General features: G+C 42.6%; 1 protein-coding gene across 1 annotated transcript in view; it reads right to left on the reverse strand.

Annotated features, from left to right (window-relative positions):
* The window catches only part of nyap2a (neuronal tyrosine-phosphorylated phosphoinositide-3-kinase adaptor 2a), a 177,423-nt gene that overhangs the window by 49,274 nt on the left and 113,572 nt on the right, over positions 1-14,577 (reverse strand). Inside the window, exon 3 of the mRNA XM_067995737.1 lies at positions 612-1,712. Within this exon, the coding sequence (XP_067851838.1) occupies positions 612-1,712 (1,101 nt within the window). The remainder of the gene's footprint in view (positions 1-611; positions 1,713-14,577) is intronic.

Here is a 14,577-nt window from a genome sequence, read left to right on the forward strand (position 1 = left end):
GATGGGCCGAATGGCTTCCTTCCGTGCTGTAACTTTTCTATGATTCTATGATCTGAGTCAATACTACTGCTGTTTGGCAAATTTGCCAATAGGGGCGACACTGGCAAGGATGGTTCTTATTTTTGGTAAATTTTGTCCTCATGAAGACGAAGGATGCTAGTGCTGGGTACATTATTCTATCTTTTACATCTGATGCTAACACAAAGCAATCTCAGATTGGGTATAGCTAAATGGGGCGACACTGGCAAGGCCGCATTTTCTGCTATGGATTCATGCCCACAGGAAACTGTGCTGAGAGTAGCCAAACTCATTTCACTTACAGTCTGCCTGAAGAAAGAGGCGACTTTTGTCCCATTATCTGTGCTGGATTGCAACCCAGGTCTAAAGAGCGAAAAAGGATTACCTGATTACACCATGAGTTGAACCTTTTCAAATGCTCCACTTATAGTGAAGCACGATAACCAGATTTTGTACCAACTATTCAATTTGTTTATAAGTTTCAGATAGGAGTTAAAAAGCACTTCTCCATCCCACAGACGCTTACACTTTTTAAGCCAAAGATTGTCAAGTGAATTTTTTTCCATGAATAACAAGACTGAATGATCACTTACTTTCCATGGGTTCCTTGGATTTCCTTCCACTGGCTGATTTCCTCAGCAGACTCCTTCCTGAGGTAAACAGACAACTGAGCTCTTCCAAGGGACTGGTTGGTGTTCTGGAGCGTGATCCACTATGCGCAGACCCATGAGAAGAAGAGGCATTTCCTGTCTTTCCTCCTTCCTGTACTGGGTTTTTCACTGTAGACTGAGGCACTGTGGAAGAACATCTAGGTGCACACCCTGAATGTGTAGACTCATAGGGTGGGGGTCTCTTTAGGCCCAAAGGAGTCATGGACCGTCCCATACTGACTGGAGATGGGGATATTGAATGACTAAAGTGACATTGAAGACTATGAGGTGATGGCGTCCTATAAAGAGTTGAGGGGAGTGGTGGAGAAGTGGCCCTTCCGGTTGCACTTATTCCATGGGAAGGTGGCAAGTCTTTTTCTACTTTCTGGTATCCAGAAGACTGAGCTGGGAGTGATGATGGAGAAGCACCAGCTTGCTTGATATAAGATATGCTTGTTTCCAGTACTGGGAGTTTTGTGACTTCAAGAGGAGTTAAAGGGGATTCATCAGAAGCTGGAGAGCACTGTGTCGGAGCAGGGGGAAACACTAGTAGTGGGGGGCGATGAGGAAGTAGATTTGGAAATGGAGGTGGAATCTCAAAAAATAAGCCCTTTGGAGTTGATGGCACTGAAGACTTTGTAATTTCCAGTTCAGGCACAGTAGGAGTAGCACACTGAGAATGAGGATCTGAATAGCCTGTAATGGTCCATTTGAAGTCTTGGACCACCTCATCAAATATTGGATATTTCATTTCCTCGTAGACTGCCTCACTTTGATCATCATCATCCCTTTTAATATCACGTAATATATTTCCAACCATTTCAATATACACGGGCTCCTCTTCCTCAGTGTCCCGGGTTGGACTAAAAGCTTGCTCTGAAGTGTTCTCTTTACTTGCCACAGCCATTGTCTTTCTGCTGCCATGCTTTGTGCCGTATGTTTCATCAAAGGATGTGCTGAGCTGTGTGTTTGGATCACGCCTTGGTTTAGGAGGCGGTATCTTCTTGCCGTATTCATCGCTGTGTGGCCTGGGTTTTGTGGATGCTAAACAAAGTTAAGCAGGTGTGTTACTATGCAAATCATTCTTTTAGGCGTTTCTAGTAGTAAGTAAATGGCTAATTGAATTCAGATATTTAGTTTATTATTACGGCTATCATTATGGTTACAATGGAAAGATGTTTGTGAGTCATAATGTAGCCTTCCATGTATAGGGAATGTAATAGTAATACATTTTATGATACTCGTTTGGGGAAATACCAGTGGAAATTAAAGTCATATTTTGACAGATATAACATCGCAAAGACGAAGGGACACCATGAAGCATGTTCAGTTACTGTTCTTGTGCTTCAAAAAACTATGAACTGCTCGTTAAAATTCATTTAATTTTCAATTGAAAAACCTGTTATAAATAGAATGATAGCTACACAACGGCATACAGAGTCAACAAGCAATGCTATTGAGTGGGTTTGCACTTGTGATCTCTCACACTGTTGAGTACGTGCTCCTGGCTCTATTGCTGTAGAGAAGTGCCAAATAGATGCTAAGCATTTCTCTATAGGGAGGGAAACTCGGAGGCTACTCTGGTGCACCCATTCATGACTAATTCAGAGTTCTATTAGTAGATGTTAGGAAATAGTTTGCTGCTGCCTCCTTCCACCACCCTCTTGACCATTGATTATACATGAGGAGCAAAGTTGATCTCTAATCAACAAAATCTGAATTGTAACCCAATAGAAATGAAGTCTGATTGAATTATGTACCCAGGGTCATCAATCAAGCCTGTGTGCTATGGAATTCAAGAATTATGTTTTGTACTGAGTAGGTTTTGGTCACTAGTATTCATTCTGTAGGTCATTTTCTAGAATGTAGTAGCTATCACCACGTCACCATCGAGCAACGTCAATGGAAATCCATCTCATTGGGATTTCTTAAGAAATAGAAACTGTCCTGCAGGATTTCAGTCCACACATGGAACAATTATTGTTTTTACTACAATTATGTTAATTACTGTATAATTAATTTTTGAATGACATAGATGTAAGAAATTGGGAAGGAAAGCCTACAGAACAGCTAGCACATATTTGATGGGTTTGGACACACTAGACCAAGAGTAACCTTAGAAATAGCAGAATGGCAGTGCGTGACTCAGCACCTGACTGTGAAAGGATTCTGCACATTATATAAAAAAAACGAATCTGCACACTGAAATATTCTTGGAAAGGTATAGTATACACTCGAGAGCTTGCCTTTCTGTGCTGTTGCCTCAACTGAGTTTGGTGTTGTGTGAAAGTTGAGTAATTCATTATAGAGCTGTATGTAGACAGTGAAAGTATCTCACACAGCTGACATTAAAAGGCTGAGCGCAGTCAATGGATTATTTCATCTAGATGGCTCTATAGGGCTCAATGTAAACAATTTGAGCGCTTCATTCATCTGGTTATATAAGGGTGAATTTCTCAACAGCACCTCGGTCATTCTTGTCATAAATCTATTCCACAGAAACCACACACATGTTCTGTTCCCAATGATAGCCAGTCATGTTTTTGTAGCATGGAGACAGATTGTGGCTTCTCTAAGTGACCAGGTTTTCACATAAGATTCACGTAAGACAGTGGTAGCGTGGATACAAAATTGGCTAAGGGACAGGAAGCAGAGAGTAGTGGTGAACGGTTGTTTTTCAGACTGGAGGGAAGTATACAGTGGTGTTCCCCAGGCATTGATTTTAGGACTGATGCTCTTTTTGATATATATTAATGATCTGGACTTAGGTATTCGGGGTATAATTTCAAAGTTTGCAGATGACACGAAACTCAGAAATGTGGTAAACAATGTAAAGGATAGTAACAGACTTCAGGAGGACATAGACAGACTGATGAAATGGGCAGACACATGGCAGATGAAATTTAATGCAGAGAAGTGTGAAGTGATACATTTTTGTATGAAGAATGAGGAGAGGCAATATAAACAAAATGATACAATTTTAAAGGGGGTGCATGAACAGAGAAAGCTAGGGGTGTATGTACACAAATCTTTGAAGGTGGCAGGACAAGTTGAGAAGGCTGTTAAAGCACATGGGATCCTGGGTTTTATTAATAGAGGCATAGAGTACAAAAGCAAAGTCAATAGTAACTTTCAAAAGGGAATTGGATAAATACTTGAAGGGAAAAAATTTACAGGGCTATGGGTAAAGAGCTGGGGAGTGGACTAATTGGATAGTTCTACCAAAGAACCATCGCTGGTACGATGGGCAGAATGGCCTCCTTCTGTACTGTATCACACTATGATACTATGACACTATGATTGGAAAAGTGACTGGGAATCTGCTTATGGATGCCATTCCTCATCACTATGGTGATGTACAGGAAAAAAACTATTATTTAGGTGGCACTACAGTGTAGCATATAGGTCTGTAGGTGTACTTTATCCAGCTGTACTACTGTGCCATGTATTGGTGGTGAATGTACTTCACCCAGCTGGCACTATGGTGTTGCACATAGATGGCATGCCTGATCCAGCTGGCGCATTAGGGCTTAGACAGTTTTATTTTGAAGCTCCATGACTTAAAGGTCAAAATTCATATTCAGATCTTGTAAAGGTGCTAATGCTTTTTCACCAGTTTCAGATGGTATCTGCCACCCCTGTCTCTACACTTATCTCCCACAGGTAGACGCAGCACATGAAATGAAGGCCCATATTCCTGCATTCACATGGTATAATAGCCCTGAAACAGTTCCTAATACTTGCTGTCTGGGAACTTACCCAGTTGCCAAAAACACAAACAGCCAATGTTTGTCAACATATGTTTAAAGGCAACTTATGGACTAGCTTTCAGAATTTATTGGCTGTATCATCACTGAACATTGCTCCTGTAGTTTAATGTCATGTGAGCCCCCCAAACTGTTGCTGCCTTGGAATTGCTTTTGGTAGGGGACAAATGTTTAGCTTGTCGATATGACTTTCCTTTGCCCAGTATTTTAGCAAAGGATTTCACCCATTTTAAATAAACAGATTAACACCCGTGGTAAAAATAGCAAAGGAATGTCACATAAATGCATTAGGCAACTGCCTGCTAGCACTTCCAATAGTAATTTCTAGGCTACTGTTTTGAAACATACTCCGATCTATGTGTAATCTTCCATATTTCACATCTCTTGTCTGTATGTTGTCTTTGTGCAACACATAAGTATATTAAATGCACCTTATGAACAACCGTGATAGGCTTTTCCAGTATAGTAAGGATGTATGTATGACAGATCAGAACTGACATTTTTAAACAACAACCTCAATAAACCAAGAGAAGGGAATAATTTCTCCCTGGGGTGCAAGTGTCTCGTAGATTATGTCAAAGTATTTAAGGTTGTGCTCATTTTCAATACAGCCTTGAAATTGAATTATGCTACAGAAAGGCATGCCTTTGTCTTATTCGGTCATTATCATCTATCTCCATTGCCTTTTTGCAGATGCTATTACTTAGATCGTTGCTACTTTGGAGGCTTTCTCCCTGAATCAGCCATCGATTTTCTTGAGGTAAATTGCACTTGGTGCTGTCCCAAAGCTTTCAAAATCAGCCTGACTTGAGAAGAACCACAGTCCCTCCCATAATAAGAAAAGGTCAATATAAAAACATGTCTGTTATGATTTAAGCAGTGAAGACCGACAATGCTTATTGTGAAACCACAGGATGTTAACAAACTTCCATAGAACCATAGATCATAGAAAATAGGAGCAAGAGTAGGCCATTCGGCCCTTCGGGCCTGCTCCGCCATTCAAAATGATCATGGCTGATCGTCTAACTCAGTACCCTGTTCCCGCTTTTTCCCCATATCCCTTGATCTCTTTAGCATTAGGAAATCTATCTATCTCCTTCTTGAATACATCTAATGACTTGGCCTCCACTGCCTTCTGTGGTAGAGAATTCCACAGGTTCACCACTCTGAGTGAAGAAATTTCTCCTAATCTTAGGTCTAAATGGCATACCCCGTATCCTGAGACTGTGACCCCTGATTATGGATTCCCCATCCATCGGGAACATCCTCCCTGCATCTAGACTGTCTAGTCCTGTTAGAATTTTATATGTTTCGATTAGATCACCTCTCATTCTTCTAAACTCTAGTGAATATAGGCCTAGTCGACCCAATCTCTCCTCATACGTCAGTCCTGCCATCCCAGGAATCAGTCAACACAAGAGCATAAAACGCTATTGACCTGATCACACACCATACATCCTTTAATAGAATCATATTAGAAAATGAACAACAACAACTAGCATTTATATAGCGCCTTTAATGTAGTACAATGTCCCAAGGCGCTTCACAGGTGCGTTATCAAACAAAATTTGACACCAAACCACTTAAGGGGATATTAGGACAGGTGACCAAAAGCTTGGTCAAAAAAGTAGGTTTTAAGGAGCATCTTAAAGGAGGAGAGAGAGGTAGAGAGGTTTAGGGAGGGAATTCCAATGCTTAGGGCCTAGGCAGCTGAAGGCATGACCGCCAATGGTGGAGCAATTAAAATCGGGGATGCGCAAGAGGCAAGAATTGAAGGAGTGTGGAGATCTCGGAGGGTTGTAGGGCTGGAGGAGGTTACAGAGATAGGGAGGGGCGAGGCCATGGAGGGATTTGAAAACAAGGATGAGAATAGTAAAATCGAGGCGTTCCCGGACCAGGAGCTAATGTAAGTCAGTGAGCAGAGGGGTGATGGGTGAACGGGACTTTGTGCGAGTTAGGATACGGGCAGCAGAGTTTTGGATAAGCTCAAGTTTATGGAGGGTGGAAGATGAACGATTCCATGGTGTTACTATGTAACTAGTATGAAGTCGCAGTGGACATTCTGACTACTTATACAAATGCAGTCCATAACATTTGGTGATGCTTGAATTGAGATTTGTGCAGAATTAGATAGAACAGCAGCTCAAAATGATTCTGATTGAGGTTAATAGAAAAGCTGCAGGAGGATATTTCTAAATGCCATATTCATACAGGGAAGATATCAGTGTGCTATGTACATCTGCATGAGCAAGAATGACCTGATACCTGATGTATAGTGATAGCACTTGTGAATTGTGTTTAGCCTCACGAGCAGGAACATGACAACATCTGCCCATTGTTCAAAATATATTCTAAGACTCGATGGCACTGAAATTACTCTGTGGAATAATAGTGTACAAAGACTTAATGCATTCGCCTGAAGTTCCTTCCTCCCTTTTTGTTCAGCAGAGGCGTTAGTTAACTGATTTAAAATAAATGGCTTAATGTCTCCTTTAAAATAGGGGAGATGAAATTTCAGATAAATGTGATTAACATTTGCACATTGGTATTCCAAGGCTTGATTTCAAGGAGAATCGGTTTACAAAAAGGGAAAACAATGAACAATTATTTTCATAGTTCGAAAAAATCAGTTGTTTCCCATCTTCCAGTCAGACACATTTGAGTGAAGAGGCCATTTGGTGTTTGATGCATCGACAGCTAATTTCATTTTCGGGGAAATCAGCTTTTGTTTTTACAGAAAGATGTGCTTAATTTGTTTCTCCGACCTATTTTTTCTCATGGATTTATAAAAAAAACATTTTCTAACTCTAGAGCATCTATAGTCTGATTCTGACACTGGCTGTTGGTTAGATTATGATAGATTGCACCAATCTTTTGATGTTAATTTCCATCTGGCCGTATTGAATCTAAACTATTATCATGATGCGATATTGTGACATCATCTAAATAATCCATCTTTTCACTCTCACCTGATGGAGGCAATTCTGTGGTCCCCAAAACATGATGTTGGTTTAACATAAAACATCACACAGATAGCTTTCAGGATAAGTACAAAGACCTTTTGTTCTGGTTAAACATTATTGGATCATGGACTTGATCTTTCTAATGTATTGTACATGCAATAAATGGTGGGTGCTATAGTTATATGTGGGTCCTACAGTTATAGGTGGGTGCTATAGGTACCAACGACATAAATAAGATTAAGAAAGGTTCTGCTGAGAGAGTATGAGCAGCTAGGCACTAAATTAAAAAGCAGAACCACAAAGGTAATCATTTCTGAGTTATTACCTGAGCCACAAGCAAATTGGCATATGGTAAATAAGATCAGAGAGATGAATGCATGGCTCAAAGATTGGTGTGGGAGAAGTGGGTTTTGATTCATGGGGCACTGGCACCAGTACTGGGGAAAGAGAGAGCTGTTCAGTCAGGATGGGCTGCACCTGAACCATGCTGGGACCAGTGTTCTGGTGAATCGAATAACTAGGGCTGCAGATAGGGCTTTAAACTAAATAAGGGGAGGGTTCATGTGGGGGGAAATTTAGACTGTTGAAGAGAAAGGACAAGGAAGTAGTACAGGGAAGAGATGGGGTAATGATAACCAGAATGTTGCAGGAAGGGACTGAGCGAACAAACATAAGAGTGCACCAGCAAAAGGGGTCAGAGTAGGAAAAAATGGTAAAAAGACAAAATTAAAGGTTCTTTATCTGAATGCGCGCGGCATTCGTAATAAGATAGATGAATTGACAGCACAAATAGAAACAAATGGGTATGATCTATTAGCCATTACAGAGACATGGGGCTCGATATTAGGTGGGAGGCAGGTTGGCAGCAGGGGGTCGACTGGGCGCGTGGGTAACGCGCCCAGTGAATTCGGGGTGCTCCGCACGCAATCGCAGCGTAATTGAAGTCACTTACCTTCGCTTCCGGGTTTCGCGCTGGAAAGCTACGCATCGGGCAGACTGCGCAGCCGCATCATAGGCTGTCAGCTAGAGGAGTCCTATTTAAAGGGGCAGTCCTCCACTGACTGATGCTGCAGAAAATATGCAAAATTACAGCATGGAGCAGCCCAGGGGGAAGGCTGCTCCCAGGTTTAATTATGCCTCACTCCAGGTCTTACTGGATGGTGTGAGGAGGAGGGGGAGGACAGAGATCTTCTCCCCTGCGGACGGGAGGAAGTGGCCTGCGTCTGCCACCATGGAGGCCTGGCTCGAGGTGGCAGAGGAGGTCACCTGCACCACCAACATATCGCCCACCTGCATACAGTGCAGGAGGCGCTTCAACAACCTAAGTAGGTCAGCCGAAGTCATTCCCCTACACTTCGTCTGCCACATCACCGCCCCCACCCCACGTCTTATTCTGCACTGCCAACACAACTATATCACATTACTCCTCACACCCACTCAAAGCTCATCCTCATCTTACCTGCACTTACTCACCTCGCCAGTACTCATCCCACCACTACCACTCAACCCAATCCTCATACAATCTCATGGCTCTATCACATACTCACCCTCTCATGCATCTCTTTCACGGTCAGCCTCACCCAACCTGCCACTACCTGTGCTTCAGCCACAGGGCATGCATCACATATGTGCAGTAGGAAGCGTAAGGCAAACGTGTCGTGAGCATTAAGGGGATGCACAAGGGTATTTGAGGGTTTGTCATGGTTTTTACTTATATTTGATTTCTGATCAACTCACATTATATATTATATTGTCACCACTACTGCCACGTCTTTGCAAATCTTGTCTGGTTTGTGCAATAATGCCCTTTCCTGAGGATCACTATGAAGACCCACAACCGATGCCACCCATTGTGTCACTGCAGAGTCGGTGTAGGTGTATTTGCAGGGCTCTTTTGTGCAGACGACTGAGAAACGTCCGCGATGTCCCCGGTGGCACTCTGGAAGGATGCGGAGGAGAAGTTGTTGAGGGCAGTGGTGACTTTGACAGCGACAGGTAAGAAGATGGTGCTCGAGCCAGCCGGGAGCAGCTCGGCATGAAGGAGGCTGCAGATGTCCACGACTACATGTCAAGTGACTCTGAGACTCCGTGTGCACTGCTGCTCAGAGAGGTCCAGGAAGCTGAGCCTCGGTCTGTAGACCCTGTGGCGCGGGTAGTGCCTTCTGCGACAAATCTCTCTCTGCGGTTGCCCTCCCTCCTGCTGTGCAGGTGGATATGTCACAACACTGTGTTGTGGAGCTCTACGTGTCAGAGGTGGACGGCGTGGCCGGCGAGTCTGGTGATGCTGTTCGTCCTCTGAGGAGGTCATGACTGCAGCTATGGCGGCCCCCTTCCGGAAGATGTACGTTTGAGGGGGTCTGCAAGGTAGGTACATGTATCTGGACACCAGGGTAAGTGTGCAAGATTATGCATTTTATTGTTAGGAGGAGGGTGGTGGAGGCCAAACTTTGTCCAAAGTGACAGAGTGGCCTCCTGCAATGAGTGAGGGTTTCCCCCCACCCCCACCTGTCAAATGGACCTTTGCAGCTGCCACAGGCTGATGGCTGCAACACGTCCATTTCAATTGGGAGTGTTTCCCCCAGTACGGGAAACAGTCTTAGTTGAGTTGAAAATCCCACCCCTCCTAAGATATCATGTGAATCACGTCTGCTAACGACTTGAAGTATCTACTTAATTAGTTTAAGTGGCATCCCGCAGGCTTTAATTGCCGGCGGGAGTCCCACATGCGGGGGCTGCGCGCGCATGTAAGCGCGTCACTGGGGAACCCGGAAGTGGGCGGGTTGGAGCCGGGCTCCGGACCTGCCCCGGGCGATTTTCAGAGCCCCCCCGCCACGAACCCGCCAGCTCGGAGGTCTGAAAATCGAGCCCATGGTTGCAAAGTGACCAAGGTTGGGAATTGAATATTAGGAAGGATAGGAATAAACAAATAGGTGGTGGGGTAGCTCTGTTAATAAAGGAAGAAATTAGTACAATAGCGAGAAATGATCTTGGCTCCGAAGATCAAGATGTAGAATCAATTGGCTGGAGGTAAGAAATAGCAAGGGTAAGAAATCACTGGTGGGAGTAGTCTATAGGCCCCCCAACAGTAGCTACACTGTAGGGCAAAATATAAATCAAGAAATAATGGAGGCTTGTAAAAAAGGTAATGCAATAATCATGGGTGAATTTAACTTTCATATAGATTGGTCAAATCAAATTAGCAAAAGTAGCCCTGAGGATGAGTTCATAAAATGTATTCGGGACTGTTTCTTAGAACAATACATTTTGGAACCAACCAGGGAACAGGCCATTTTAGTTAATAGTTAATGACAGGATTAATTAATGACCTCAAAGTAAAGGCTCCCTTAGGAAACAGTGATCATAATATGATAGAATTTCACATCCAGTTTGAGACAGAGGATCTTGGATCTGAAACTGCTGTATTAAACCTAAATAAGGGCAATTACAATGGCATGAGGACTGGGAAAGCAAATTAGATGGTGGATAAGCAGTGGCAGACATCTAAAAAAAAATGTATGACTCTCAACAAAAATATATCCCAGTAAAGAGGAAAGACTCCATGAGAAGGGTGTACTAACCATGGCTAACTAAGGAGGTTAAGGATGGTATCAAGTTAAAAGAAAAGGCATACAAATTGGCAAAGATTAGTGGTAAGCCTGAAGATTGGGAAAATGTTGGAAAGCAGTAAAGGAGGACTAAACAAATAAAAAAGAGGGAGAAAATAGATTATGAGAGTAAACTAGCAAGAAATATAAAAACTGACAGTAAGAGCTTTTACAGGTATATAAAAAGGAAGAAAGTAGCTAAAATAAGGATAGGTCCCTTAGAGGATGAGACTGGGGAAATAATAATGGAAAACAAGGAAATGGCAGAGGCATTGAACAGATATTTAAAAGCGTACCAACAATAGTAAACAATCAAGGGGCAAAAGCGAGGAAGGATCTAAAAACAATCACTGTCACTAGCAAACTAATGGGTCTGCAGGCTGACAAGTCCCCTGGACCCGATGGCTTGCATCTGAGGGTATTAAAAGAAGTGGCTACACAGATAGTGGATGCATTGAGTGTAATCTTCTAAAATTCACTAGATTCTAGAAAGGTCACAGCGGATTGGAAAACCGCAAATGTAACGCCCCTATTCAAGAAAGGAAGGAGACAGAAAGCAGATATCTATAGGCCAATTAGCCTAACATCTGTCATTGGGAAAATGCTAGAATCAACTTTTAAGGAAGTAGTAGCAGGACATTTAGAGACTCAAAATAAAATTAAGGACAGTCAATGTGATTTTATGAAAGGGAAATTGTGTCTGACAAATTTATTAGCATTCTTTGAGGAAGTAACAAGCAGGGTGGATAAAGGGGAACCAGTAGATGTAATGTATTTGGATTTCCAAAAGGCATTCGATAAGGTACACATAAAAGGTTACTGCACAAGGTAAGAGCTCATGGTGTTGGGGGTAATATACTGGCATGGATAGAGGATTGGCTAACTAACAAAAAAAGAGTTGGGATAAAGGGGTCATTTTCAGGATGGCAATCTGTAACTAGTGGGGTGCCGCAGGGATCAGTGCTGGGGCCTCAACTATTTACAATCTATATAGGTTAAGCAAGTGGGCAAAAATTTGGCAGATGGAGTATAATGTGGGAAAATGTGAAGTCATCTACTTTGGTAGGAAGAATAAAAAAGTAAAATATTATATAAATGGAGAAAGACTACAGAATGCTGCAGTACAGAGGGATTTGGGTGTCCTTGTACATGAAACACAAAAAGTTAGCATACAGATGCAACAGGTAATTGGGAAGGCGAATGGGGAATATTGGTCTTTATTTCAAGGGGGATGGAGTATAAAAGCAGGGAAGTCTTGCTACAATTGTACAGGGTGCTAGTGAGACCACACTTAGAGTACTGCGTACAGTTTTGGTCCCCTTATTTAAGGAAGGAAATACTTGCATTGGAGGCAGTTCAGGGAAGGTTCACTAGGTTGATTCCGGGTATGGAAGGGTTTTCTAATGAGAAAAGATTGAGCAAGTTGGGCCTATACTCACTGGAGTTTAGAAGAATGAGAGGAGATCTTATTGAAACATATAAGATTCTGAGGGGGCTTGACAGGGTGAATGCTGAGAGGATGTTTCCCCTCATAGGGGAATCTAGAACTAGGGCATAGTCTCAGAATAAGGGGTCACCCATTTAAGATGGAAATTAGGAGAAATTTCTCCTCTCAGAGGGTTGTGAACCTTTGGAATTTTTTGCCCCAAAGAGCGGTGGAGGCTGAGTCATTGAATATATTCAAGGCTGAGTTAGACAAATTTTTGATCAGCAAGGGAGTCAAAGGATATGGGGAACAGGTGGGAAAGTGGAGTTGAGGTCAGAATCAGATCAGCCATGATCTCATTGAATGGCGGAGCAGGCTCGAAGGGCCAAATGGTCTACTCCTGCTCCCATCTGTTATGTTATATTATGTTAATCTCATTCCATCCTAAGCCATTTTGACTGTCTCCTGATGTTAAAACTACATGGTCTCTCAAAGATATACACTTTGTAAATACTATTTAAGGCTTAGGAAGGAATTCTGGTCTGTCTCAAATCAGTGGCCATGTGTGAGCTTTGACAGGCAATTTAATGATAAGGGACATAGAACAGAATCATAGAAAGGTCACAGTATGGAAGGAGGACATTCGGCCCATCGAGTCCGCGCCAGCTCTATGCAAGAGCAATCCAGCTAGTCCCACTTCCCCGTCCTATCCCTGTAACCCTGCAAATCTTTTCCTTTCATCAAAAATAACCCCATTCCCATCACCACCTGATAGCCACATGGGCACACTTCCAGCACAAATCTCTGGATAGTAGCCAGGATCCGCAAACCTGACCGATTTTCTCCTCTCTAATCCAGGAGCATGGTGATTAATGGTAACACCACCCAGGCTGAGTTTAGCCAAATGGGCACAGACCAAGCATCAAAGCTGGGACCTTCCTGGCCTGCTGCATAGAATCGCTGAGCCATCAAGGGAGCCATTTTAACCTTTGATGTTACTGAATTACAAGTCCATTACTGTCCAGCAATTGATAAATGTTTCCGGTATTCCCAGCACCGGCTGAATGGCACAGAGCTGACCATTCAATGGAACAGAAGGAGTATGATAGGCAAAGTGTGCCAAACTTTAGACATTTGCAGTATAATATTGATTTTTGAGTAAAAGAAAGGGCAAGGCCAGAATGGGAGCATCAAAATAATGTTGTAGAGCTGCAGTTTATAATACAATGTTATAGTGAGTGACAGAAGCAGCAGAAAACAGTTGTGGTAAATTAAAGCATTTGGGTATCAGAGTAATTATTTTCTTTAATCATTAAAGACCTTTTCTTTTCACAAACCATAGTCTTCACTGTTTTGTCTTGTTAATCCCAAGATACTGCCTATACCTTTTAATTTCTATAATATCTACCATATTTGCTTGCACATAGGCTGTCGCTGCATATAGTCCACACCCCTCTTCAGGGAAAACTATTAATAATTTGTATAAACGACACACCCAGAACTTAAATGAATCTTTGTGAGCAGAATTTTCCTGGGGTGGTCCAGGAACTACCCCTGGACGTGGTGGGGGAGGCAGGCAGAAACTTTGCCCATGCCACCCAACCCCCTACCCTACCCTGTGGAATTTAAAGGATCAGTCTAAATAGGCAGACATCCAATGGAACCGCCCCCCATCCCCCGGATGGAAATCTGACTTTCCGCCCTCTCTGACTCCAGAAATTTGAGGGTCTCTATCGCACTGTGACATATGAAATTTCCTGCGTCACACTTAGAAAAAAGTATTTAAAAAAAAGAGAAAACCAGTCAGAATCTACAAAGAAAGTTTCCTAGAAACAGAAAATACCCAGTTCAGCTCTTGTCCTACTAAAACAGCAAACCCACTGACTTGCCATGTGCATCGCTGCCATTTGAAGTCCTCTGTATGCATAGAAAACTACAATGAGCTGGAGAGACACTGGGCCTCAGAAGCTGCAGGAGTTTTTCAGCAGGCATGAATGAAACCTATAAAGTTGTGAATGATTATAATCTGACCTAATGAATACAGGCTGAAATCAATAGTTCAATTACTGGAGTTCAATAATAATCAATTAGCTAGAAAGTAGTACATGGATTTTTTTCCCTTTATACTGTTGGCTTTTCTTCAACTTC

Source organism: Heptranchias perlo, chromosome 13, assembly GCF_035084215.1.
Source record: "Heptranchias perlo isolate sHepPer1 chromosome 13, sHepPer1.hap1, whole genome shotgun sequence".
In the NCBI taxonomy this organism is placed as follows: domain Eukaryota; kingdom Metazoa; phylum Chordata; class Chondrichthyes; order Hexanchiformes; family Hexanchidae; genus Heptranchias; species Heptranchias perlo.